Source organism: Hypanus sabinus, assembly GCF_030144855.1.
Source record: "Hypanus sabinus isolate sHypSab1 chromosome X2 unlocalized genomic scaffold, sHypSab1.hap1 SUPER_X2_unloc_13, whole genome shotgun sequence".
In the NCBI taxonomy this organism is placed as follows: Eukaryota; Metazoa; Chordata; class Chondrichthyes; order Myliobatiformes; family Dasyatidae; genus Hypanus; species Hypanus sabinus.
The window spans coordinates 413,922-436,751 of record NW_026778983.1 but is presented as its reverse complement, the minus strand read 5'-3'; the positions used below and the strand labels follow the sequence as shown (position 1 = coordinate 436,751).

The 22,830-nt window shown below is 48.7% G+C and overlaps 1 protein-coding gene across 1 annotated transcript in view; it reads right to left on the bottom strand.

Moving 5' to 3' along the window:
• Window positions 1–22,830, bottom strand: part of dlat (dihydrolipoamide S-acetyltransferase (E2 component of pyruvate dehydrogenase complex)) — a 57,997-nt gene that overhangs the window by 28,100 nt on the left and 7,067 nt on the right. Inside the window, exons 2-6 of the mRNA XM_059957953.1 lie at window positions 20,524–20,625; window positions 18,311–18,435; window positions 15,081–15,231; window positions 3,752–3,878; window positions 215–390 (exon numbers count right to left, since the gene is read on the bottom strand). Coding sequence (XP_059813936.1) covers window positions 215–390; window positions 3,752–3,878; window positions 15,081–15,231; window positions 18,311–18,435; window positions 20,524–20,625 — 681 coding nt within the window. The remainder of the gene's footprint in view (window positions 1–214; window positions 391–3,751; window positions 3,879–15,080; window positions 15,232–18,310; window positions 18,436–20,523; window positions 20,626–22,830) is intronic.

Here is a 22,830-nt window from a genome sequence, read left to right as displayed (position 1 = left end):
CCCTCAGGCTGGGCAGAACCTGGAACGTTCCACCCAGAAACGGGCGGGGGCCGAGGCTCGCTCAATCGCTTCATGCAGTGGTTGGACAGGCCGGGCCGCTGCAGACCCAGCGCTCGTCGACGGAACCGGCGCAGACGGCTGCTTGTGGGGTCCGCTCGCACACGGCAGGCCGAGCCCGGAGCCGGGGGGGGGGGGGACCTACAGCGATCCTTACCGGAGGCGGGGCCTGCGGTTTAATGTCGGCGACCCCAGTCTCGACGTAGTCAGCGAACGCCGGAATGTCGGACTCCTTCTCCACGATGATGCAGAGCGCTGTCCCGAGGGGAATGTCCCGGGTGCCCTCAGCAAGCAGGACCTTAGCCAAGTAACCCTCTTCCATCACTTCAAAGCCTGAAGAGACAAACGGACAGAGGCCGCGTTAAACTTTACACTCCGGGGTGGGGGGAGGGGCTCCACTCCTTTATATGGTCACGGTGCCCTACTGCAACCTTAGCACCCTGGCATAAACCACACAAGTTTCAAGATTGTTAAACGTCACTTCCGGTACCCGAGGGCAAAGGAGGTCCTCCGGGATTCTGTGTGCGTCGCGGAGGAGGATCTGACGCAGCACAGGAAACACGCACGATGAGATAAAGACACAATAACTTCAAAAAAACAAAACAAATAAGCTAGCTTACACACACAGATCAACAGATAGTCTGCCCGTAAAGTGACGCTGGGCACGTGAGTGCCTGTACAGCAGGTGACTCTGACAGGAAATGATAAAGTAGTGGTGGTTGGGGCTCTGCCTGTTACAGCTCAAGGTTATACACAGGGCCCATATGTCTAAAACTACATTATCTCACATCTACCCAGATGTTAACCCCTGCTGCGACAAATGCAAAAGGGGTGAGGCTTCCCGTATTCACGTGTACTGGACGTGCCCTAGCTTGGAAAAATACTGGAGAGATGCTTTCTAAACTCTATCCCAAATACTCAGTTACAATCTGGAACCTAACCCTTTGATTGCTCTTTTCGGCACCTCCGGAGAGGGGGACACGCACCGAAGTCCGACCAAATGTCACACACTGTCTTTTGCCTCTCTTTTGGCCAGGCGCGCGGTCTTGCTCAGGTGGAGGGATGCTGTCCCGCGTCAGGGACATCACGTCCAGTCGACACTTTGAGAAGATCCACTATTCAACTCTCCACTCGGGCATAAAGTTCCACAATGTGTGGGGACCCTTCCTTGAATATTTTCAGAATTCACAGCCAAGCCAAAGGTACGTCCCTTCTCCCCTTTCCTCTGCACATAAATCCCTGACTTTCAGTATTCTCCGCTAAAATTCTACAAACTCAGACGAGTAAACATACAACAGTTTATGTGTCAGGAAAATACACCTTCTCTAAAAAAATGCAGCTCTCTGGGGATAAAAGTTCTGTTTAACCCTTTTTGCTAATGCAACAATGGCTTGGAGATGGGAATTGGGAGGGGTGTGTTGGGGCAGGGAGGCAACCGAAACATGATCGTACTATGGGTGCATCTCTATCAAGTATGTGAATTGTACACTTCTGATGTACAGCACAAACCTCCTTTGTACTATGATTACAGATAAAACAATAAAAATATTGCTGAGAAAAAAGATTTCAACTTGCATATCCAAGCTTTTAATTAACCACAGTTCAATTTTCCAGCAGCCATAGTGTGACGTGAGGCAGGGTCTCCAGATTGATCAATCAGTACCGGGTCACAGTGTGACGTGAGGCAGGGTCTCCAGATTGATCGATCAGTACCGGGTCACAGTGTGACGTGAGGCAGGATCTCCAGATTGATCGATCAGTGTCGGGAGTCACAGTGTGACGTGAGGCAGGGTCTCCAGATTGATCGATCAGTGTCGGGAGTCACAGTGTGACATGAGGCAGGGTCTCCAGATTGATCGATCAGTGTCGGGAGTCACAGTGTGACGTGAGGCAGGGTCTCCAGATTGATCGATCAGTGTCGGGAGTCACAGTGTGACGTGAGGCAGGGTCTCCAGATTGATCGATCAGTGTCGGGAGTCACAGTGTGACGTGAGGCAGGGTCTCCAGATTGATCGATCAGTGTCGGGAGTCACAGTGTGACGTGAGGCAGGGTCTCCAGATTGATCGATCAGTACCGGGAGTCACAGTGTGACGTGAGGCAGGATCTCCAGATTGATCGATCAGTGTCGGGAGTCACAGTGTGACGTGAGGCAGGGTCTCCAGATTGATCGATCAGTGTCGGGAGTCACAGTGTGACGTGAGGCAGGGTCTCCAGATTGATCGATCAGTACCGGGAGTCATAGTGTGACGTGAGAAAGGGTCTCCAGATTGATCGATCAGTACCGGGAGTCACAGTGTGACGTGAGAAAGGGTCTCCAGATTGATCGATCAGTACCGGGAGTCACAGTGTGACGTGAGGCAGGGTCTCCAGATTGATCGATCAGTGTCGGGAGTCACAGTGTGACGTGAGGCAGGGTCTCCAGATTGATCGATCAGTGTCGGGAGTCACAGTGTGACGTGAGGCAGGGTCTCCAGATTGATCGATCAGTGTCGGGAGTCACAGTGTGACGTGAGGCAGGGTCTCCAGATTGATCGATCAGTGTCGGGAGTCACAGTGTGACGTGAGGCAGGGTCTCCAGATTGATCGATCAGTACCGGGAGTCACAGTGTGACGTGAGGCAGGATCTCCAGATTGATCGATCAGTGTCGGGAGTCACAGTGTGACGTGAGGCAGGGTCTCCAGATTGATCGATCAGTGTCGGGAGTCACAGTGTGACGTGAGGCAGGGTCTCCAGATTGATCGATCAGTGTCGGGAGTCACAGTGTGACGTGAGGCAGGGTCTCCAGATTGATCGATCAGTACCGGGAGTCATAGTGTGACGTGAGAAAGGGTCTCCAGATTGATCGATCAGTACCGGGAGTCACAGTGTGACGTGAGGCAGGGTCTCCAGATTGATCGATCAGTGTCGGGAGTCACAGTGTGACGTGAGGCAGGGTCTCCAGATTGATCGATCAGTACCGGGAGTCACAGTGTGACGTGAGAAAGGGTCTCCAGATTGATCGATCAGTACCGGGAGTCACAGTGTGACGTGAGGCAGGGTCTCCAGATTGATCGATCAGTGTCGGGAGTCACAGTGTGACGTGAGGCAGGGTCTCGAGATTGCTCGATCAGTGCCATACACTAACTGCGACCCTACAGTGCTCGCTGTACAACTCGTAACAGATGAAACGCGACCCTCCCGTAATTCTGCCCCAAGCGCCGCTCATCGGCAAGGACAGTTTCAGCAACGGCGCGAGCAAACAGTACAGCCGTGCAGTGTCCGAGCGCGACCCGTCAGAGCCCCACAACCAGGGGGCTCCTCCTGCACAGACTCGGCACCTCTCCCCCCACCCTCCTGAGACGCACGGGTTAGAGCCGGTAAGCCGCAGGGCTTGCTACGCTGGCCGCTGTACGCAAACAAGCTACTCCACTGTGCGCTGACTTATGCCCGAGGAGCAGTGACAATCAGACCGAGAGTTCAGCGGCTTCGGCAGACCCCACGTAAAGGAATAAACAGTCTATGTTTCCGGCTGAGACCGTGCCTCAGGACTGGCCTAAGTTAGTCCAGAATCACTGCTTTCGTACCTGGTACAAAACAAATTGGCTTGGAGCTTACCAACCGGCGATGACCCGTTTCCTGGACAGCTGTGCAGTCCCGTTTATAGTTCTCTCTCTCTCTCTCTGGTGCAAAGCTTAAACAGGGTCGGTACTCACCCACCGTGGCCTTGTCCGTCTCAATCTCTGCGATGAGGTCTCCTTCGCACAGCTTCTCACCGACCTTCTTCTCCCATCTCTGAATGGTGCCCATTGTCATGGTGGGAGAGAGGGCAGGCAGGGAGATCTACAGGTGGGCAGAAGCATCTGGCTTCAACATCTGCCAAAATGGGCTCAACCATCAGGCTCCTGAACCAGAGGGGACAACTTCACTCACCCCCACCAACACTGAACTGATCCCACAACCAAAGAACTCACTTTCAAGGAGGTGCAGGAGCCTCAGGACCCACATCACCAGGTTCAGGGACAGTTATTACCCCTCAACCATCAGGGAGGAGGTACAGGAGCCTCAGGACCCACACCACCAGGTTCAGGGACAGTTATCACTCCTCAACCATCAGGGAGGAGGTACAGGAGCCTCAGGACCCACACCACCAGGTTCAGGAACAGTTATTACCCCTCAACCATCAGGAAGGAGGTACGGGAGCCTCAGGAACAACACCACCAGGTTCAGGGACAGTTATCATCCCTCAACCATCAGGAAGGAGGTACAGGAGCCTCAGGACCCACACCACCAGGTTCAGGAACAGTTATTACCCCTCAACCATCAGGAAGGAGGTACAGGAGCCTCAGGACCCACATCACTAGATTCAGGGACAGTTATTACCCCTCAACCATCAGGAAAGAGGTACAGGAGCCTCAGGACCCACACCACCTAATTCAGGAACAGTTATCACCCCTCAGCCATCAGGAGGGGGGTACAGGGGCTTCAGGACCCACACCACCAGGTTCAGGGACAGTTATTACCCCTCAAACATCAGGAAGGAGGTACAGGAGCCTCAGGACCCACACCACCAGGTTCAGGGACAGTTATCACTCCTCAACCATCAGGCTCCTGAACCAGAGGGGATAACTTCACTCAGCCCCCCAACACTGAACTGTTCCCACAACCTAAAGGCTCACTTTCAAGGACTCTATCTCAATTTCTCGATATTTATTGCTTATTTATTTTTTCTTTGTTGTTTCTTAGTATTTACTGTGAATGACCGCAGGATAATGAATCTCAGGGTTATATATGATGACATAGAGTGTCTATAGGAAGTATTCAGCCCCCTCGTAAGTCTTCATGTTTTATTGTTTTACAACATTGAATCAGAATGGATTTGCCTATTTTGACACTGATCAACAGAAGAAATACTGTTTCATGTTAAAGTGAAAACAGATCTCCAGATAGTAATCTATGTTAATTACAAATATAAAACTCAAAATAATAGACTGCATAATTGATTGCTCTTGAATTGTATTCACCAGAGTACAGAAGAATGAGAGGGGATCTCATAGAAACATTTTGAATGTTGAAAGGGTCGGACAGAGTAGATGTGGAAAGGCTGTTTCCCTTGGTGGGTGAGTCCAGGACAAGAGGTCACAGTCTTGGAATTAGGGTGCACCCATTTAAAACAGAGACGAGGAGAAATTCTTTTTGAGCCAGAGGGTCGTGGATTTATGGAATTCGTTGCCACTTACAGCTGTGGGGCCCGATCATTGAAGGTTTTTGAGGAGGAGATTGACAGGTATCTGATTATAACCATATAACAATTACAACACAGAAACAGGCCATCTTGGCCCTTCTAGTCCGTGCTGAACGCTTACTCTCACCTAGTCCCACCAACCTGCACTCAGCCCATCACCCTCCATTCCTATAATATAACCATATAACAATTACAACACAGAAACACGCCATCTTGGCCCTTCTAGTCCGTGCTGAACGCTTACTCTCACCTAGTCCCACCAACCTGCACTCATTCCTTTCCTGTCCATATACCTATCCAATTTTGCTTTAAATGACAATATCGAACCTGCCTCTACCGCTTCTACTGGAAGCTCATTCCACACAGCTACCACTCTCTGAGTAAAGAAGTTCCCCCTCGTGTTACCCTTAAACTTTTGCCCCCTAACTCTCAAATCATGTCCTCTTGTTTGAATCTCCCCTACTCTCAATGGAAAAAGCCTATCCACGTCAACTCGATCTATCCTCCTCATTATTTTAAATACCTCTATCAAGTCCCTCCTCAAACTTCCACCCTCCAAAGAATAAAGACCTAACTTGTTCAACTTTCTCTGTAACTTAGGTGCTGAAACCCAGGTAACATTCTAGTAAATCTCCTCCGTACTCTCTCTATTTTGTTGACATCTTTCCTATAATTCGGTGACCAGAACTGTACACAATCCTCCAAATTCGGCCTTACCAATGCCTTGTACAATTTTAACATCACATCCCAACTCAATGCTCTGATTTACAAAGGCCAGCATACCAAAAGCTTTCTTCACCACCCTATCCACATGAGATTCCACCTTCAGGGAACAATGCTCCATTATTCCTAGATCACTCTGCTCTGCTGCATTCCTCAATGCCCTACCATTTACCATGTATGTCCTATTTGGATTATTCCTACCAAAATGTCGCACCTTTCCCACACCTAACAGCATTAGTTAGGGTATCACGGGATATGGGAAAAAGCCCGAACTTGGAACTAGATGGCAGAATAGCTTAGCTCATGGTGGAGTGGCACAGCAGATCGATGGGCTGAATGGCCTACTTCCTCTCCTTTGTCTTGTGATAAGTATTCACCTCCAGCCCCTTTAATATGGCATACCAAATCCTCACTGGTGCAGCCGAATGTTTTTAGGAGTCACTTAATCAAGTTAAATGGGTATTTGTTTTGTGCAGTCAAGGTGCTTAATTGATTGTAGACAAAATGCATGTAACGCCCTGGTTCAGATTTTCACTGCTACACTGCAGGCATTTCATTTCAGCAGTTCTGCGAGAGCAGACTGCTCTGCTTTCAGCCCGCCTGGGTTTGAGCTGAGAAAAGGGGCTCGTTGTTCAGCTTAGGAACGTGGTGTCGGCCGATCAGGGTGGTGGAACTGGGAAAAGGTTCCGGGGACGCTGGCCAGAGAGGCTCTGCTGACCGACACTGGTGTGGCTCGAGATCGTTCTGGTGGGAGCTGGGAGGAGAGAGGAGGGAAGATGGCAGGCGATGCCTTCCCAGTTGGGCAGGGGGCTTCGAGGAGGAAGGACCAATACTCCCGTGGGAGAGCTCGTTTGTTCGAGATGGATTTCGAGCGACCTTCGGAAGGTGATGTGTGATTTAACACAGACCGAGGGTTCAGATCACTACACTAGACACACTTGCTTTTATTAGTCGGGGCATTGAGTTGAGAAGTCAGGAGGTTTATAAAACTCTGGTCAGGCCGCATTTGGAGCACAGCGTACAGTTCTAGTCACCCCATTGAAGGAAGGATGTCGAGGCTGGAGAGGGTACAGAAGAGGTTCACCGGGATGCCTGGTTTAGAGGGCATGTGCTGTCACGAGAGGCTGGGGAAACTCGGGTTGTTTTCTCTGGAGTGGCTGAGGGGAGATCTGATGGAGGCTTATAAGATTACGAGAGGCACAGATAGAGTACTTAGGCAGTATCTTTCTCCCAGGTCTAATACCACAGGGCATACATTTAACTTCAAAAGGAGATGTGAAATCTTTCTTATCTAGAGAGTACCGACTAGACTGTGCGTCAGTTTCTTCCCCAAGCCATCAGACTCCTCAATACTCAGAGTCCAGACTGACATCTACATCATTTATTATTATATTGAAATTTGTCCTCCACTGTGCCTAATGTCTTGTTTATTAACTATTTATTAATTAATTAATGTACTGCTCTGCACTGCTTTGTGCACTTTATGTAGCCCTGTGTAGGTCTGAACTCAGCAGGTCAGGCAGTGTCCGTTGACTGCTCATTTCCACTGATGCTGCCCGACCTGCTGAGTTCCTCCAGCTTGTTTGTACGTGTTGATATGACCACAGCACCTGCACTGTACTTTGTGTTTGCCCGTGTAGTACCTCTACACGGGTACCTCTGTAGTCTAGTGCAGGATTTTGTGTTGTTTCAGGTAGTCTAATGTAGTTTTGTGTCGTTTCAGGTAGTCTAGTGTAGTTCTGTGTTGTTTCAGGTAGTCTAGTGTAGTTTTGTATCGTTTCAAGTAGTCTAGTGTAGTTTTGTATCGTTTCAGGTAGTCCAGTGTAGTTTTGTGATGTTTCAGGTAGTCTAGTGTCGTTTTGTGTTGCTTCAGGTAGTCTAGTGTAGTTTTGTGTCGTTTCGGGTAGTCCAATGTAGTTTTGTGTCGTTTCGGGTAGTCTAGTGTAGTTTTGTGTTTCAGATAGTCTAGTATAGTTTTGTGTTGTTCCAGGTAGTCCAATGTAGTTTTGTGTCGTTTCAGGTAGCCCAGTGTAGTTTTGTGTTTCAGGTAGTCTAGTGTAGTTTTGTGTCGTTTCAGGTAGTCCAGTGTAGTTTTGTGTTTCAGGTAGTCTAGTGTAGTTTTGTGTCGTTTCGGGTAGTCTAGTGTAGTTTTGTGTCGTTTCTGGTAGTCTAGTGTAGTTTTGTGTCGTTTCGGGTAGTCTAGTCTGGTTTTGGTCGTTTCGGGGAGTCTAGTGTAGATTTATGTCGCTTCAGGTAGTCTAGTGTAGTTTTGTGTCGTTTCAGGTAGTCCAGTGTAGTTTTGTGTTTCAGGTAGTCTAGTGTAGTTTTGTGTCGTTTCGGGTAGTCTAGTGTAGTTTTGTGTCGTTTCTGGTAGTCTAGTCTGGTTTTGGTCGTTTCAGGGAGTCTAGTGTAGATTTATGTCGCTTCAGGTAGTCCAGTGTAGTTTTGTGTCGTTTCTCGTAGTCTAGTGTAGTTTTGTTTCGTTTCGGGTAGTCTAGTGTAGTTTTGTGTCGTTTCGGGTAGTCTAGTGTAGTTTGGTGTCGTTTCTGGTAGTCTAGTGTAGTTTTGTGTCGTTTCTGGTAGACTAGGGTAGTTTTGTGACATTTCGGCTGGTCCAGTGCAGTTTTGTGTCATTTCGGCTGGTCCAGTGTAGTTTTGTGTCGTTTCTGGTAGTCCAGTGTAGTTTTGTGTTTCAGGTAGTCTAGTGTAGTTTTGTGTCGTTTCAGGTAGTCTAGTGTAGTTTTGTGTCGTTTCGGGTAGTCTAGTGTCGTTTTGTGTTTCAGGTAGTCTAGTGTAGTTTTGTGTTTCAGGTAGTCTAGTGTAGTTTTGTGTTTCAGGTAGTCTAGTGTAGTTTTGTGTCGTTTCTGGTAGTCTAGTGTAGTTTTGTGTCGTTTCTGGTAGTCTAGTGTAGATTTATGTCATTTCAGGTAGTCTAGTGTAGTTTTGTGTTTCAGGTAGTCTAGTGTAGTTTTGTGTCGTTTCAGGTAGTCTGGTGTAGTTTTATGTCGTTTCAGATAGTGTAGTGTAGTTTGGTGTCGTTTCTGGTAGTCTAGGGTAGTTTTGTGTCGTTTCGGCTGGTCCAGTGTAGTTTTGTGTCGTTTCTGGTAATCTAGTGTAGTTTTGTGTCGTTTCTGGTAGTCTAGTGTAGTTTTGTGTCGTTTCGGGTAGTCTAGTGTAGTTTTGTGTCGTTTCGGGTAGATTAGTGTAGATTTATGTCATTTCAGGTAGTCTAGTGTAGTTTTGTGTTTCATGTAATCTAGTGTAGTTTTGTGTTTCACGTAGTCTAGTGTAGTTTTGTGTTGTTTGAGGTAGTCTAGTGTAGTTTTGTGTTTCAGGTAGTCTAATGTAGTTTTGTGTTTCAGGTAGTCTAGTGTAGTTTTGTGTCGTTTCGGGTAGTCCAGTGTAGTTTTGTGTTTCAGGTAGTCTAGTGTAGTTTTGTGTCGTTTCGGGTAGTCCAGTGTAGTTTAGTGTTTCAGGTAGTCTAGTGTAGTTTAGTGTTTCAGATAGTGTCGTTTTCTGTTTCTGGTAGTCTAGTGTAGTTTTGTGTCGTTTCGGGTAGTTCAGTGTAGTTTTGTTTTTCAGGTAGTCTAGCGTAGTTTTGTGTCGTTTCCGGTAGTCTAGTGTCGTCTTGTGTTGTTTCGGGTAGTCTAGTGTAGATTTACGTCATTTCAGGTAGTCCAGTGTAGATTTACGTCATTTCAGATAGTCTAGTGTAGTTTTGTGTCGTTTCAGGTAGTGTCGTGTAGTTTCGTGTGGTTTCAGGTAATCTAGTGTCGTTTTCTGTCGTTTCACGTAGTCTAATATAATCTTGCTCCATCGCATTGCAGAAAGCTAACAGAGACTTATGCAAAGCGACTACTGACTGTAATAGCTGCCAACTGAGTTCAAAAGGTGGATGAATACTTTTGAACTGCTGACATTTCAGTTTTCTACTTTTTTGTTGGTCGTTCTTTACCGCTTTTCCTGATTTTTTGGGCTCTATCGTGGGGGGAGAAAAAGGAGCATGTGATTCACAAATAAAAATCATCAGTTAAATTGATCAATCAAATGGTTTTATGTGAAAAAAAGGATGGGGGGGGAATTGCTGAATACTTTTACAAGCCTCTGTAAACGACCCAGATGAAAATGTAGACAGGCGGGTGGGTAAGCTTGCAGACGATAAGACTGTCAGTGGTGGTGACGTGGAAAGAGTTAAGCACTGGCAAAGAATACAGTGGGAAATAGGTCAGCTGCACATATGGGAGGAAACGAACGGATGGAGTTTAACCTGGCCAAATGTTAAGTGTTGATAGGGTGGTTAAGAGGGCACGTGGCACATTTGCTTTTATTAGTCAGGGTGTTTCACGTAGTTTAGTGTAGTTTTGTGTTTCAGGTAGTCCAGTGTAGTTTAGTGTTTCACATAGTCTAGTGTAGTTTTGTGTTGTTTCAGGTAGTCTAGTGTAGTTTTGTGTTTCATGTAGTCTAGTGTAGTTTTGTGTTTCATGTAGTCTAGTGTAGTTTTGTGTTTCAGGTAGTCTAGTGTCATTTTGTGTCGTTTCCGGTAGTCTAGTGTAGTTTTGTGTCGTTTCACATAGTCTAGTGTAATTTTGTGTCATTTCACGTAGACTAGTGCAGTTTTGTGTCGTTTCACGTAGTCTAGTGTAGTTTTGTGTTGTTTCAGGTAGTCTAGTGTAGTTTTGTGTTGTTTTGGGTAGTCTAGTGCAGTTTTGTGTCGTTTTGGGTAGTCTAGTGTAATTTTGTGTTTCAGGCAGTCTAGTGTAGTTTTGTGTCGTTTCGGGTAGTCTAGTGTAGTTCTGTGTTTCAGGTAGTCCAGTGTAGTTTTGTGTCATTTCACGTAGACTAGTGCAGTTTTGTGTCGTTTCACGTAGTCTAGTGTAGTTTTGTGTTGTTTCAGGTAGTCTAGTGTAGTTTTGTGTTTCATGTAGTCTAGTGTAGTTTTGTGTTTCAGGTAGTCTAGTGTCATTTTGTGTCGTTTCCGGTAGTCTAGTGTAGTTTTGTGTTGTTTCACGTAGTCTAGTGTAATTTTGTGTCGTTTCACGTAGACTAGTGCAGTTTTGTGTCGTTTCACGTAGTCTAGTGTAGTTTTGTGTTCTTTCAGGTAGTCTAGTGTAGTTTTGTGTTGTTTTGGGTAGTCTAGTGTAGTTTTGTGTTTCAGGCAGTCTAGTGTAGTTTTGTGTCGTTTCGGGTAGTCTAGTGTAGTTTTGTGTTTCATGTAGTCTAGTGTAGTTTTGTGTTTCAGGTAGTCTAGTGTCATTTTGTGTCGTTTCCGGTAGTCTAGTGTAGTTTTGTGTCGTTTCACGTAGTCTAGTGTAATTTTGTGTCGTTTCACGTAGACTAGTGCAGTTTTGTGTCGTTTCACGTAGTCTAGTGTAGTTTTGTGTTGTTTCAGGTAGTCTAGTGTAGTTTTGTGTTGCTTTGGGTAGTCTAGTGTAGTTTTGTGTTTCAGGTAGTCTCATGTAGTTTTGTGTTTCAGGTAGTCTCGTGTAGTTTTGTGTTTCAGGTAGTCTCGTGTAGTTTTGTGTTTCAGGTAGTCTCGTGTAGTTTTGTGTCGTTTTGGGTAGTCTAGTGTAGTTTTGTGTTTCAGGCAGTCTAGTGTAGTTTTGTGTTGTTTCGGGTAGTCTAGTGTAGTTCTGTGTTTCATGTAGTCTAGTGTAGTTTTGTGTCGTTTCGGGTAGTCTAGTGTAGTTTTGTGTTTCAGGCAGTCTAGTGTAGTTTTGTGTTTCAGGTAGTCCAGTGTAGTTTCATGTCATTTCACGTAGACTAGTGCAGTTTTGTGTCGTTTCACGTAGTCTAGTGTAATTTTGTGTCGTTTCACGTAGACTAGTGCAGTTTTGTGTCGTTTCACGTGGTCTAGTGTAGTTTTGTGTTGTTTCAGGTGGTCTAGTGTAGTTTTGTGTTTCATGTAGTCTAGTGTAGTTTTGTGTTTCAGGTAGTCTAGTGTAGTTTTGTGTTTCAGGTAGTCTAGTGCAGTTTTGTGTTTCAGGTAGTCTAGTGCAGTTTTGTGTTTCACGTAGTCTAGTGTAGTTTTGCGATGTTTCGGGTAGTCCGGTGTAGTTTTGTGATGTTTCGGGTAGTCCAGTGTAGTTTTGTGATGTTTCGGGTAGTCCAGTGTAGTTTTGTGTTGTTTCAGTAGTCTAGTGTAGTTTTGTGTCGTTTCGGGTAGTCTAGTGTAGTTTTGTGATGTTTCGGGTAGTCCAGTGTAGTTTTGTGTCGTTTCAGGTCGTCCAGTGTGGTTTTGTGTTGTTTCGGGTAGTCCAGTGTGGTTTTGTGTCGTTTCGGGTAGTCTAGTGTGGTTTTGTGTCGTTTCGGGTAGTCTAGTGTGGTTTTGTGTCGTTTCGGGTAGTCTAGTGTGGTTTTGTGTCGTTTCGGGTAGTCTAGTGTGGTCTAGTTTTGTGTTGTTTCAGGTAGTCTAGTGCAGTTTTGTGTCGTTTCAGGTAGTCTAGTGCAGTTTTGTGTTGTTTCAGGTAGTCTGGTGTGGTTTTGTGTCGTTTCATGTAGTCTAGTGTAGTTTTGTGTCGTTTCATGTAGTCTAGTGTAGTTTTGTGTTGTTTCAGGTAGTCTGGTGTAGTTTTGTGTTGTTTCAGGTAGTCTGTTGTGGTTTTGTGTCGTTTCGGGTAGTCTAGTGTAGTTTTGTGTCGTTTCGGGTAGTCTAGTGTGGTTTTGTGTCGTTTCGGGTAGTCTAGTGTGGTTTTGTGTCGTTTCGGGTAGTCTAGTGTGGTTTTGTGTCGTTTCGGGTAGTCTCGTGTGGTTTTGTGTCGTTTCGGGTAGTCTAGTGTGGTTTTGTGTCGTTTCGGGTAGTCTAGTGTGGTTTTGTGTCGTTTCGGGTAGTCTAGTGTGGTTTTGTGTCGTTTCGGGTAGTCTAGTGTGGTTTTGTGTCGTTTCGGGTAGTCTAGTGTGGTTTTGTGTCGTTTCGGGTAGTCTAGTGTGGTTTTGTGTCGTTTCGGGTAGTCTAGAGTAGTTTTGTGTCGTTTCAGGTAGTCTAGTGTAGTTTTGTGTCGTTTCCGGTAGTCTAGAGTAGTTTTGTGTTGTTTCAGGTAGTCTAGTGTCATTTTGTGTCGTTTCACGTAGTCTAGTGTAGTTTTGTGTCGTTTCAGGTAGTCTGGTGTGGTTTTGTGTCGTTTCATGTAGTCTAGTGTAGTTTTGTGTTGTTTCAGGTAGTCTGGTGTAGTTTTGTGTTGTTTTAGGTAGTCTGTTGTGGTTTTGTGTCGTTTCGGGTAGTCTAGTGTAGTTTTGTGTAGTTTCAGGTAGTCTGGTGTGGTTTTGTGTCGTTTCATGTAGCACAAGGGTCCTGGAGGAACGTTGTGTCGTTTTTACTGTGTACTGTACCAGCAGTTTATGGTTCGAAATGACAATAAAAAGTGACTTGAGTGGTAGATGTCTGGAATGGAGTCTAGTGGTACAGGCAGAAACATCAGTCTTTTTGGTAGATGAATGTGAGGAAGATGGAGGGATATGGTCACAACTCTGCAGGGCAGAAGAGATTAGTTTAGTTAGCAAACACACAAAATGCTGGAGAAACTCAGCAGGCCAGGCAACATCTATGGAAATGAATAAACTGTTGGCTTTTCGGGCCGAGGCCTCTCACCAGGACGTGAAAGGAAGGGGGAATATTCCAGAATAAAAAGGTGGGGTGAAGTCAGAAGCTGGGAGGTGAATGGTGGAGAATGCAAAGGGCTTGAGGAAGGGGGGGGGGGGTACCGAGGGGAGGTGGTATGCAGGTGAGGGGAAGAGCTGAGAGGCCAGATTGGGAAATGGAAGAAGGGGAGAAGAAATCAACGCTCACGTCGGAGGCTACCCAGGCGGAATAGGAGGTGCTTCTCCTGCACCCCGAGGGCGGCCTCATTTCGGCACGATGAGTGGAATCTTGGGAATGGGGATGGGGATGGGAATTGCAATGGAAATCCGGCCAGCAGTGGATGGATCGGAGCCAATCAGCCCTCCAAGTTACATCTGGTTTCGATGGACGTCGGACAACCCCCCACAGATTCCAACAGTTCAGCTGGCCGTTTGACTTACTAACTTAATGTTTACTGTGGAAAAATGAGAGGTTATCCACTTTGGTGGCAAGAACAGGAAGGCAGGTTACTATCTAAATGGTGTCAAGTTAGGAAAAGGGGAAGCACAATGAGATCTAGGTGTCCTTGTTCATCAGTCACTGAAAGTCAGCATGCAGGTACAGCAGGCAGTGAAGAAAGCTGATGGCATGTTGGCCTTCATAACAAGAGGAGTTGAGTATAGGAGCAAAGATGTCCTTCTGCAGTTGTACAGGGCCCTGGTGAGACCCCGCCTGGAGTACTGTGTTCAGTTTTGGTCTCCAAATTTGAGGAAGGACATTCTTGCTATTGAGGGAGTGCAGCGTAGGTTCATGAGGTTGATTCCTGGGATGGCAGGACTGTCATACGTTTTAAGATTGGAGCGACTGGGCTTGTATACACTGGAATTTAGAAGGATGAGAGGGGATCTGATTTAAACATATAAGATTATTAAGGGATTGGACACTCCAGAAGCAGGAAACATGCTCCTGATGTTGGGGGAATCCCGAACCAGAGGCCACAGTTTGAAAATAAGGGGTCGGCCATTTAGAACGGAGTTGAGGAAAAACTTTTCCACCCGGAGAGTTGTGGATCTGTGGAATGCTCTGCCTCAGAAGGCAGTGGAGGCCAATTCTCTGGATGCTTTCAAGAGAGAGTTAGATAGAGCTCTTAAAGATAGCGGAGTCAGGGGATATGGAGAGAAGGAAGGAACGGGGTTACTGATTGTGTATGATCAGCAACGATCACAGTGAATGGCGGTGCTGGCTCGAAGGGCCGAATGGCCTACTCCTGCCCCTACTGTCTGTTGTCTATTAATTGGCCTGGCTGTGGGCCGAAGGGCCTGCCCCTGTACTACAATCCTATCTGTTCCCCAATTGCCAGCTTTGTAAGTTCCCTTCGAGGGTAATTCTTCTGTTGAGATTCGCCGAACTCTGCGACTGGAGGCCAGAACCCACCCAGAGCCACTTGTTCCCGTCTCGCTGCCACCTTCGAGCCAGGTCCAACATAAAGACCGGTCGGCCGCGTCTCAGCGCTCGCACTCACCTTCATGTGGGGCGGGTAGGAGCTGCCGGGGGCCTGAGCTGGAGCCGTGGACGGCGCCACGGGGGGGGCGGTGGCTGCCGGGGTCTGCGGGGCCGGGGCTGCGGTCACCATCTCCGGAGTGTAATCTTTAAAAGCTTGAATGTCTTCAGCGCTGGCCGATAGAAACCAGAGGGAAAATATTAAAGAGCTGCAGGTCCCAGAAGGCTGAAAAACAACTTAAGCCTGTGGACAGAGAACAATGAACAGGGACCCTTCGCCTGGAACGAGCAGATGGATCTTGATTGAACTTAGTAATTTGACAAGCGGCTTGAACATTGGACAGCTGAAAACCCAGGTGAAAATCAACACAGATACAGTTTTTCAAAAAAACTTTAAACTGGAGGTTCAGTCAGCTAATGTTCCTTGGCTTGCTTTAAGCTTCATATAATCACCCATAAACAACTTCAAGTTTTGTTGTCGTTGAACCGTACAGGAACACCCACGGCCACACAGTTTCGACAGTCACACATGGCTCAAGGCACACGCGAAGCACGCGCGTGTACAAGATAGCGGTAAGCATGCAGTCGCACAAAAACTGTAACGCAGGCCAAGTCCCTGAGCGACCCGGCCTGTAAACTGACGGGGCACGGGCGCTGTCGGCCAAGGAGGCACAACGGAGTTTCGTTAGGAGTTTGAGGAAACCTTGTTTGGCTCCCAAAGGTAGTTTTCTGACTGGTTGCATCACTGTTTGGTCTGGGGGATAGTGGGTGGGGGAGGAACCTCAAAAGATCGAAGTAAGCTGCGGGAAAGTCAGACATTCAGCCAGCTCCAGGCATCCAGAACATCTCCAAAAGGCCATGCTTCCAGAAAAGGCCGCGCCCCTCCTCGTTGCTGGCGCCCCAACTGCAAACTGTTTCGCCTGCTGCCGTCTGGCCAGCAGTCAAGGCCAGGGCCCAACAGGATCCGGGACTGCTTCTTTCACCAGGGCCTCAGACCGATCGACACACACTGATCTGATTGCGTCTCAAAACAGTTCCGTACACAATTCTAGTGTTCGGGAAAAATCCTCCCACGTCTCCCCTCCCTGTTGCTTGAACTTTGCGATGGAGATGCAACCCTTCAATCTAAGAAATAAAATAAATAGCAATACAAACCAGGGAGGAGGTACAGGAGCCTGAAGACACACACTCAACGATTCAGGAACAGCTTCTTCCCCTCCGCCATCAAGGAGGAGGTACAGGAGCCTGAAGACACACACTCAGCGATTCAGGAACAGCTTCTTCCCCTCCACCATCAGGGAGGAGGTACAGGAGCCTGAAGACACACACTCAACAATTCAGGAACAGCTTCTTCCCCTCTGCCATCAGGGAGGAGGTATAGGAGCCTGAAGACATACACTCAACGATTCAGGAACAGCTTCTTCCCCTCCGCCATCAGGAAAGAGGTACAGGAGCCTGAAGACACACACTCAGCGATTCAGGATCAGCTTCTTCCCCTCTGCCATCAGGGAGGAGGTACAGGAGCCTGAAGACACACTCTCAGCGATTCAGGAACAGCTTCTTCACCTCCACCATCAGGGAGGAGGTGCAGGAGCCTGAAGACACACACTCAGCGATTCAGGAACAGTTTCTTCCCCTCTGCCACTCGATTTCTGAGCGGACACTGAACCCATGAACACTAACTCACTGCTTTTTTTTTCATTTTGCACTATTTATTTAACTTTCCTTAAAATGCAAACTGTAAATTTAGTATATTTTAATTATCGCAATGTACTACTGCCACATAGCAACAAATTTCACTACACAGGCCAGTTGATATTATGCCTGATTCTGAACAAGCAGCTCCAAGTAACCCACGGACAACCGTATGCACACTTGGCATGCAGGTAATCCAGCTGGTCTTCCACAAAACAAACACTAGAGGGCAGCCCCACATTGTCTCCGGAGTCTGCCTTGCCTGAACAGGCCAGCCCATGGCCTGAGGCCTCGACGTGTAATTGCTCACTGGATTTTCCAGTAATTAGGGTACAATTCTTTCTAGAATTCTTTTCTATGAGTGTCTCACTGTTCTTGAATCTGGCTATTTTATAGGTTAATTGTTAACCAAAAATTCCAGTGATATCTCTAGTCCCCTGCTTTACGAAAGTTCGCCTTCCGCCACTTCGCTTTTACGAAGAAAGGCGTCCACTTTAAACTTGTGTTTACCCTGAGAAAGACTACCCTGACCGCGAAGCCTTGCGCGGGCAGGTGTGTGCGCATGCGTGTACGTGCCGATTCTTTTCTACAAATCGGTTTATGGCCGAATCTTCCCGATTCTGAAAAGTGAAACTACACTGTACATACATTATTTCTACTTTATATAGGCTGTGTATTTATCATATCATTCCTGCTTTTCCTATATGTTAGTGTTACTTTAGGTTTTAAGTGCTATTTGGTTTGATTTGGTAGGTTATTTTTTGGGTCTTGGGACGCTCGGAAATTTTTCCCATATAAATTAACAGTAATTGCTTCTACGCTTTACGACATTTCAGCTTACACATGGTTTCATAGGAACATTCTACCTTCCAATAGCGGGGGAAGCCTGTATAGGGTGGAGTGAAGATACGTCTCTACCAAAGGGGGTGTCAGGTGCTCTTTCCCTCCACTAGGTCATCCTCGGGCAAGGTGTAGCACCTGCTCAGCCCCCCCTCCCGATCAGGGTCAGGTGAAGCTGCGGGAGCAGCCGGTGCAGATCGCAACTCCCGGTGACGCTACCGCCTACGCCGGGCGGACACTCTCTGACGAGTATCGATAATGGCTGGAGGTCACCCGCCTTGTAACGACACACACTGGCAACCCTCAGCAATCCCGGCCACGGAAGGACCGGGACCATCCGCGTCGTACGGCACGGCAGGAGCAACGTACAAGTGGAAGGAGCGTTCCCGAGGTCTCACCACCCTTCCCATTCCAGACGTCGTTTGGGCTCTGGTGCATTGGGGCAAGACACGGTGGGCTGAAGGGCCTAATTCTGCTGCTTTAGCTTATGGGTACAAAACCTGTTGCTTCATGAGCATTTCATTAAGCATCAGCGGAACGAAGGAAGATAGACCGTGGTAGACAACCTCCTTTGGCAGAGACCTGCCTTCAGCCCCCCACCCAACAACTTACACAAGAGTTAATAAAATTTGCTTATATGCGGACACACACACACATACAATATGAGCAATTGCAATGAACCAGGTGGAGAGCATGCGATTTAAAGGGAAGACTCACCTTTGGACGGTGATGCAGATGACCGTGCCCAGAGGCACGTCGCGGGTTCCCGCGGGCAGCAGGATTTTCGCCATGTAGCACTCTTCCAGGCTCTCAAAGCCGACCGTCGCCTTATCGGTCTCCACCTTACGGGAAGAGAAGTCTCTCTTGAGAGAGCGGAGAAGCACAGCCGGTGACTCCCGCGCGCAAACGGGGGTTGCGCAGGCACCACGCCGCGCCCAACAGACTCGGGAAGGCCACGGAGCCCCTTCCGCGCGCTGCGGAACGGGACCGCGTACCCGTTCTGCCACCTGTTGTTCAATCGGGGATTTGTTCGTGTCTGCGTGGGGAATCGACATACAGTGGAATTTACAGTAGTCAACTCCAGTATAAAGTTCACTCCTGTTAGTTGGTGTGGCTGGCGTTAAAGGTTCATTCTATCGTCAGACCGTTTTGATTCTCTGCTCGGCCAAGAGGCTGTCCAAAGGCTGTTGAACAGAGCTGTGTATCTATTGTGCCTTTCAACATTCTAATATGTGACTTACGGCTACGACCCTGCTTTGTCTTCAGGCCGTTAATACCTTCGAAAAACAAGAAAGAATAATCGAAAAACGTCAACTGTCTTGTGTGAAAGATAGCTGAAACTTATATCACCATCTGGGTGCAGAAGGGTCTCCTAACTCCACTCCCAAAGTGTCTGGGCCCAATTTGGGGACCGGGGCCCCAAGATCAGATTCCCATCCTGACCAGCTAAGTTGATCCACAGCCCCTGAGCAATGGACTCCAGCTTAATTTGGGCCATTAGTGAATTGGAGCGGCCGCTTTTTTAGGGGCAACCCTTTAGAGAACAAAAACTGGCCGGGGTCCCCTTTGTCTATGCTGCTCGATCGGGACTGGAGATGGCTGATGAGCAGTTTCAGTCGCGTGAACTTGCATGGCCGTGCTGAGGGCGGACAGTCTTTTTAAATAGTGTCACTATCACGACACCGCTTCATGAAATGAGACAGTCCAATACCTGGAGCAACACACACAAAACGCCCGAGGCCAGCCAGCACCGTGGAGAGGAATGGACAGTCGCCATTTCAGGAGTGAAAAGGGGCGGGGGGAGAGAGGGAAAGCTAGAAGGTGATAGGTGGGTAGGGAGGGAAAAGGGCTGGAGAGGAAGGAATCTGATAGGAGAGGAGAGTGGACCGTGGGAGAAAGGGAAGGAGGAGGGACACCAGGGGGAGGTGATGGGTGGGAAAGGTAAAGGGCTGGAGAGGAAGGAATCTGATAGGAGAGGAGAGTGGACCGTGGGAGAAAGGGAAAGAGGAGAGACACAAGGGTGAGGTGATGGGTGGGAGAGGTAAAGGGCTGGAGAGGAAGGAATCTGACAGGAGAGGAGAGTGGAGCGTGGGAGAAAGGGAAGGAGGAGGTGGTGGTGGGGGGGGGGGGGTGATAGGCAGGTGTGAAGAGGTAAAAGGCCAGAATTCATTATCTCCAGTAGATGTTTGAGCTGATTTTGTGTGTTGACAGTCACACCAGTGTACACAGGATGAACTCCCCCATCGATAACTATCAGGAGCTAATACACAGTTCTGTAGCACTGCAGTGGTTCTGGTAATGTCCTAATTTCTTCTAAAGGCAGTAAAACGGTAGTTTCTCTCTAACATTCTCCGCGAAGCTTCGGTGATCGCTTCCTTGGGCCACGGTGCACCGTTCCCGGTTAACGGGGACGCACGGAACTTGCCTCTTTGGCAGCCCTCAACCCAACTCCGGAGGGCACCCCCCCCCCCCCTCCGGTGGACTAGCCGCAGTGCTTTTGGAATCGCAGCCTTCCTGTGAGACTGGCTATGGCAGAGAAAGCAACCGTCTCAGTGTGCAGCCAGCCTAGATTTGAGAAATTTTTCTTTTTAAATTCAAAGGCTGTTTTCTTCAACTTTATAGAACGCTTGACATTGCTTTTTGTCTCCACTTTTCTTGATTGAGAGGAGAATCAAACAATCTGATAACAGAAGGAACTTCTCATACCGGCTACAGCAGTGAACTTTACACTAGACTCAACGAGATCAGGGTTAGGGCAGGCTGGTTTCCTCAACGTGATCAAGTGCCTGTTTGAATAATGAACTGCACTGTCTGTCTTTAAATAGTTGATTAAATTGGAAGGAACGAGCAGGCACACTCCACACTGACTGCTGGTCGAAAGTGACAGCGTCTTCCCCGGAGAACAGAAAAAGCAGCACCCATTCACTTACCTCTGCGATCAAATCCCCTTCGTTTATTTTTTCGCCCTCCTTCTTCTCCCATCGCACGATAGTTCCCATTTGCATCGTTGGGGAGAGGGCCGGCAACTGCACCTACAACAAGACAGCAAGTGTCACTCAGGCAACTGTACCTACCACAAGACAGCGACTGTCACCCCGGCAACTGTAACTACGAGGCAGCGAGCGTCACCCCGACAACTGTACCTACAACGAGACAGCGAGCATCACTCATGCAACTGCACCTACAAGACAATGAGTGTCACCCTGGCAAATGTACCTACAACGAGACAGCGACTGTCACCTCGGCAACTGTACCTGCGAGACAGTGACTGTCACCCCGGCTACGGTACCTACAACGAGACAGCGACTGTCACCTTGACAACTGTACCTACAACAAGACAGCGAGTGTCACTCAGTCACCACTCGTCCAGTAGTACTACTCTAAAGAACCTCTTCTAACAAGGGTGGAAAAAGGACCCAGCGCTCTCGGGCTGCCAGCCGGGTACAGGTATCCATTGTAACGGACGTTTCGATGACAGACTCTGCCACCTTCATCAGGGATGATGCCTGGGCACGTCTCGTCTGTCATTTATACCCCCGTCGTCCGTCCCTCCTGATTGGTTGGTCGACATCCAATCAGGTTTCCGCTCTCCCACCTTGCTTACAAGCAAGTCCCAGTTCTTACTTGGAACGAGACCCTCTGCCCTTATTTCCTCTCGTTTTATTTCAAGGATCAGGTTGGCTGGCGCACACAGGATACCCTGTGAGTGCGGAGCAGCGCGTATCGGCACGGTGGAAACCCGCGTCAAGGAGCACAGGAGGTGTATCCGTTTGGGTTACCCGCAGAAACCACAAGACTGCCATTGGCGACACAGAACCACTGGTGGGTCTTGAGACCGCCTGGTGAAGGAAAGCACTGAAGTAAGACTGGAGGAAAGGAATTCCAAGTACGGACTGGAATTCAACTGTAAAAAGGTAAGAAAGCGGAAGCCTGATTGGATGGAGACTGGCCAATCAGGAGAGACGGACGACGGGGGTATAAATACCACCGGACTAGACACACCCTTGACGAAGACGGCAGAGTTTGCCATCAAAGCATCGGTTATAGTCGACAGCCACGCCCAGCTGGGAGCCGAGAAGAGTTTAGTCAAGGTCTCAGGTTGCTCACTGCCCCTGCAAAAGCGTTTCAAAAGATGGACAGTTAAAACCAAAGACAGGTCACCCAGAAGGTTTCAAACTGAGTGCGACTCTGCCAAGAATAGATCTGACAATATATTGCATATTTCCGGACTTGTTTTAATCGCTCTTGCAGCTTACAGTATCGCACAGAAAATATGTCTCTGCATATCAAACAGATTGCACAAGGCCAATAAAATATGTCTCGGCAACGTAAAGGCTCTACAAACGGTCAACGGCAACAGCATGTCAAGGACATTTAGACAGAAACATGCTAGAGGAGGGATCCCACCCGCCCTGCTCACGGACTGTCTGTCCCACTCCCGTCGGGGACGGGGCTACGTAGCATCCACACCGGGACTGTGAAAGATCCCACCCACCCTGCTCACGGACTGTCTGTCCCACTCCCGTCCCCTGCTCACGGTCTGACTGTCCCACTCCCGTCGGGGAGGGGGCTACATAGCATCCACACCAGGACCCACCAGACTCTAAAACAGTGACTTTCCCCAAGCAGTGAGGCTGATAAACACCTCCACCCACTGACCCACCCCTCCACACCCCCAACCACCCACTGACCCACCCCTCCACACCCCCAATCACCCACTGACCCACCCCTCCACACCCCAATCACCCACTGACCCACCCCTCCACACCCCCAACCACCCACTGACCCACCCCTCCACACACCCCCAACCACCCACTGACCCACCCCTCCACACCCCCAATCGCCCACTGACACACCCCTCCACACCCCCAATCACCCACTGACCCACCCCTCCACACCCCCAATCACCCACTGACCCACCCCTCCACACCCCCGATCACCCACTGACCCACTCCTCCACACCCCCAACCACCCACTGACCCACCCCTCCACACCCCCAATCACCCACCGACCCACCCCTCCACACCCCCAATCACCCACCGACCCACCCCTCCACACCCCCAATCGCCCACTGACCCACCCCTCCACACCCCAATCACCCACCGACCCACCCCTCCACACCCCCAATCACCCACCGACCCACCCCTCCACACCCCCAATCACCCACCGACCCACCCCTCCACACCCCAATCACCCACTGACCCACCCCTCCACACCCCCAATCGCCCACTGACCCA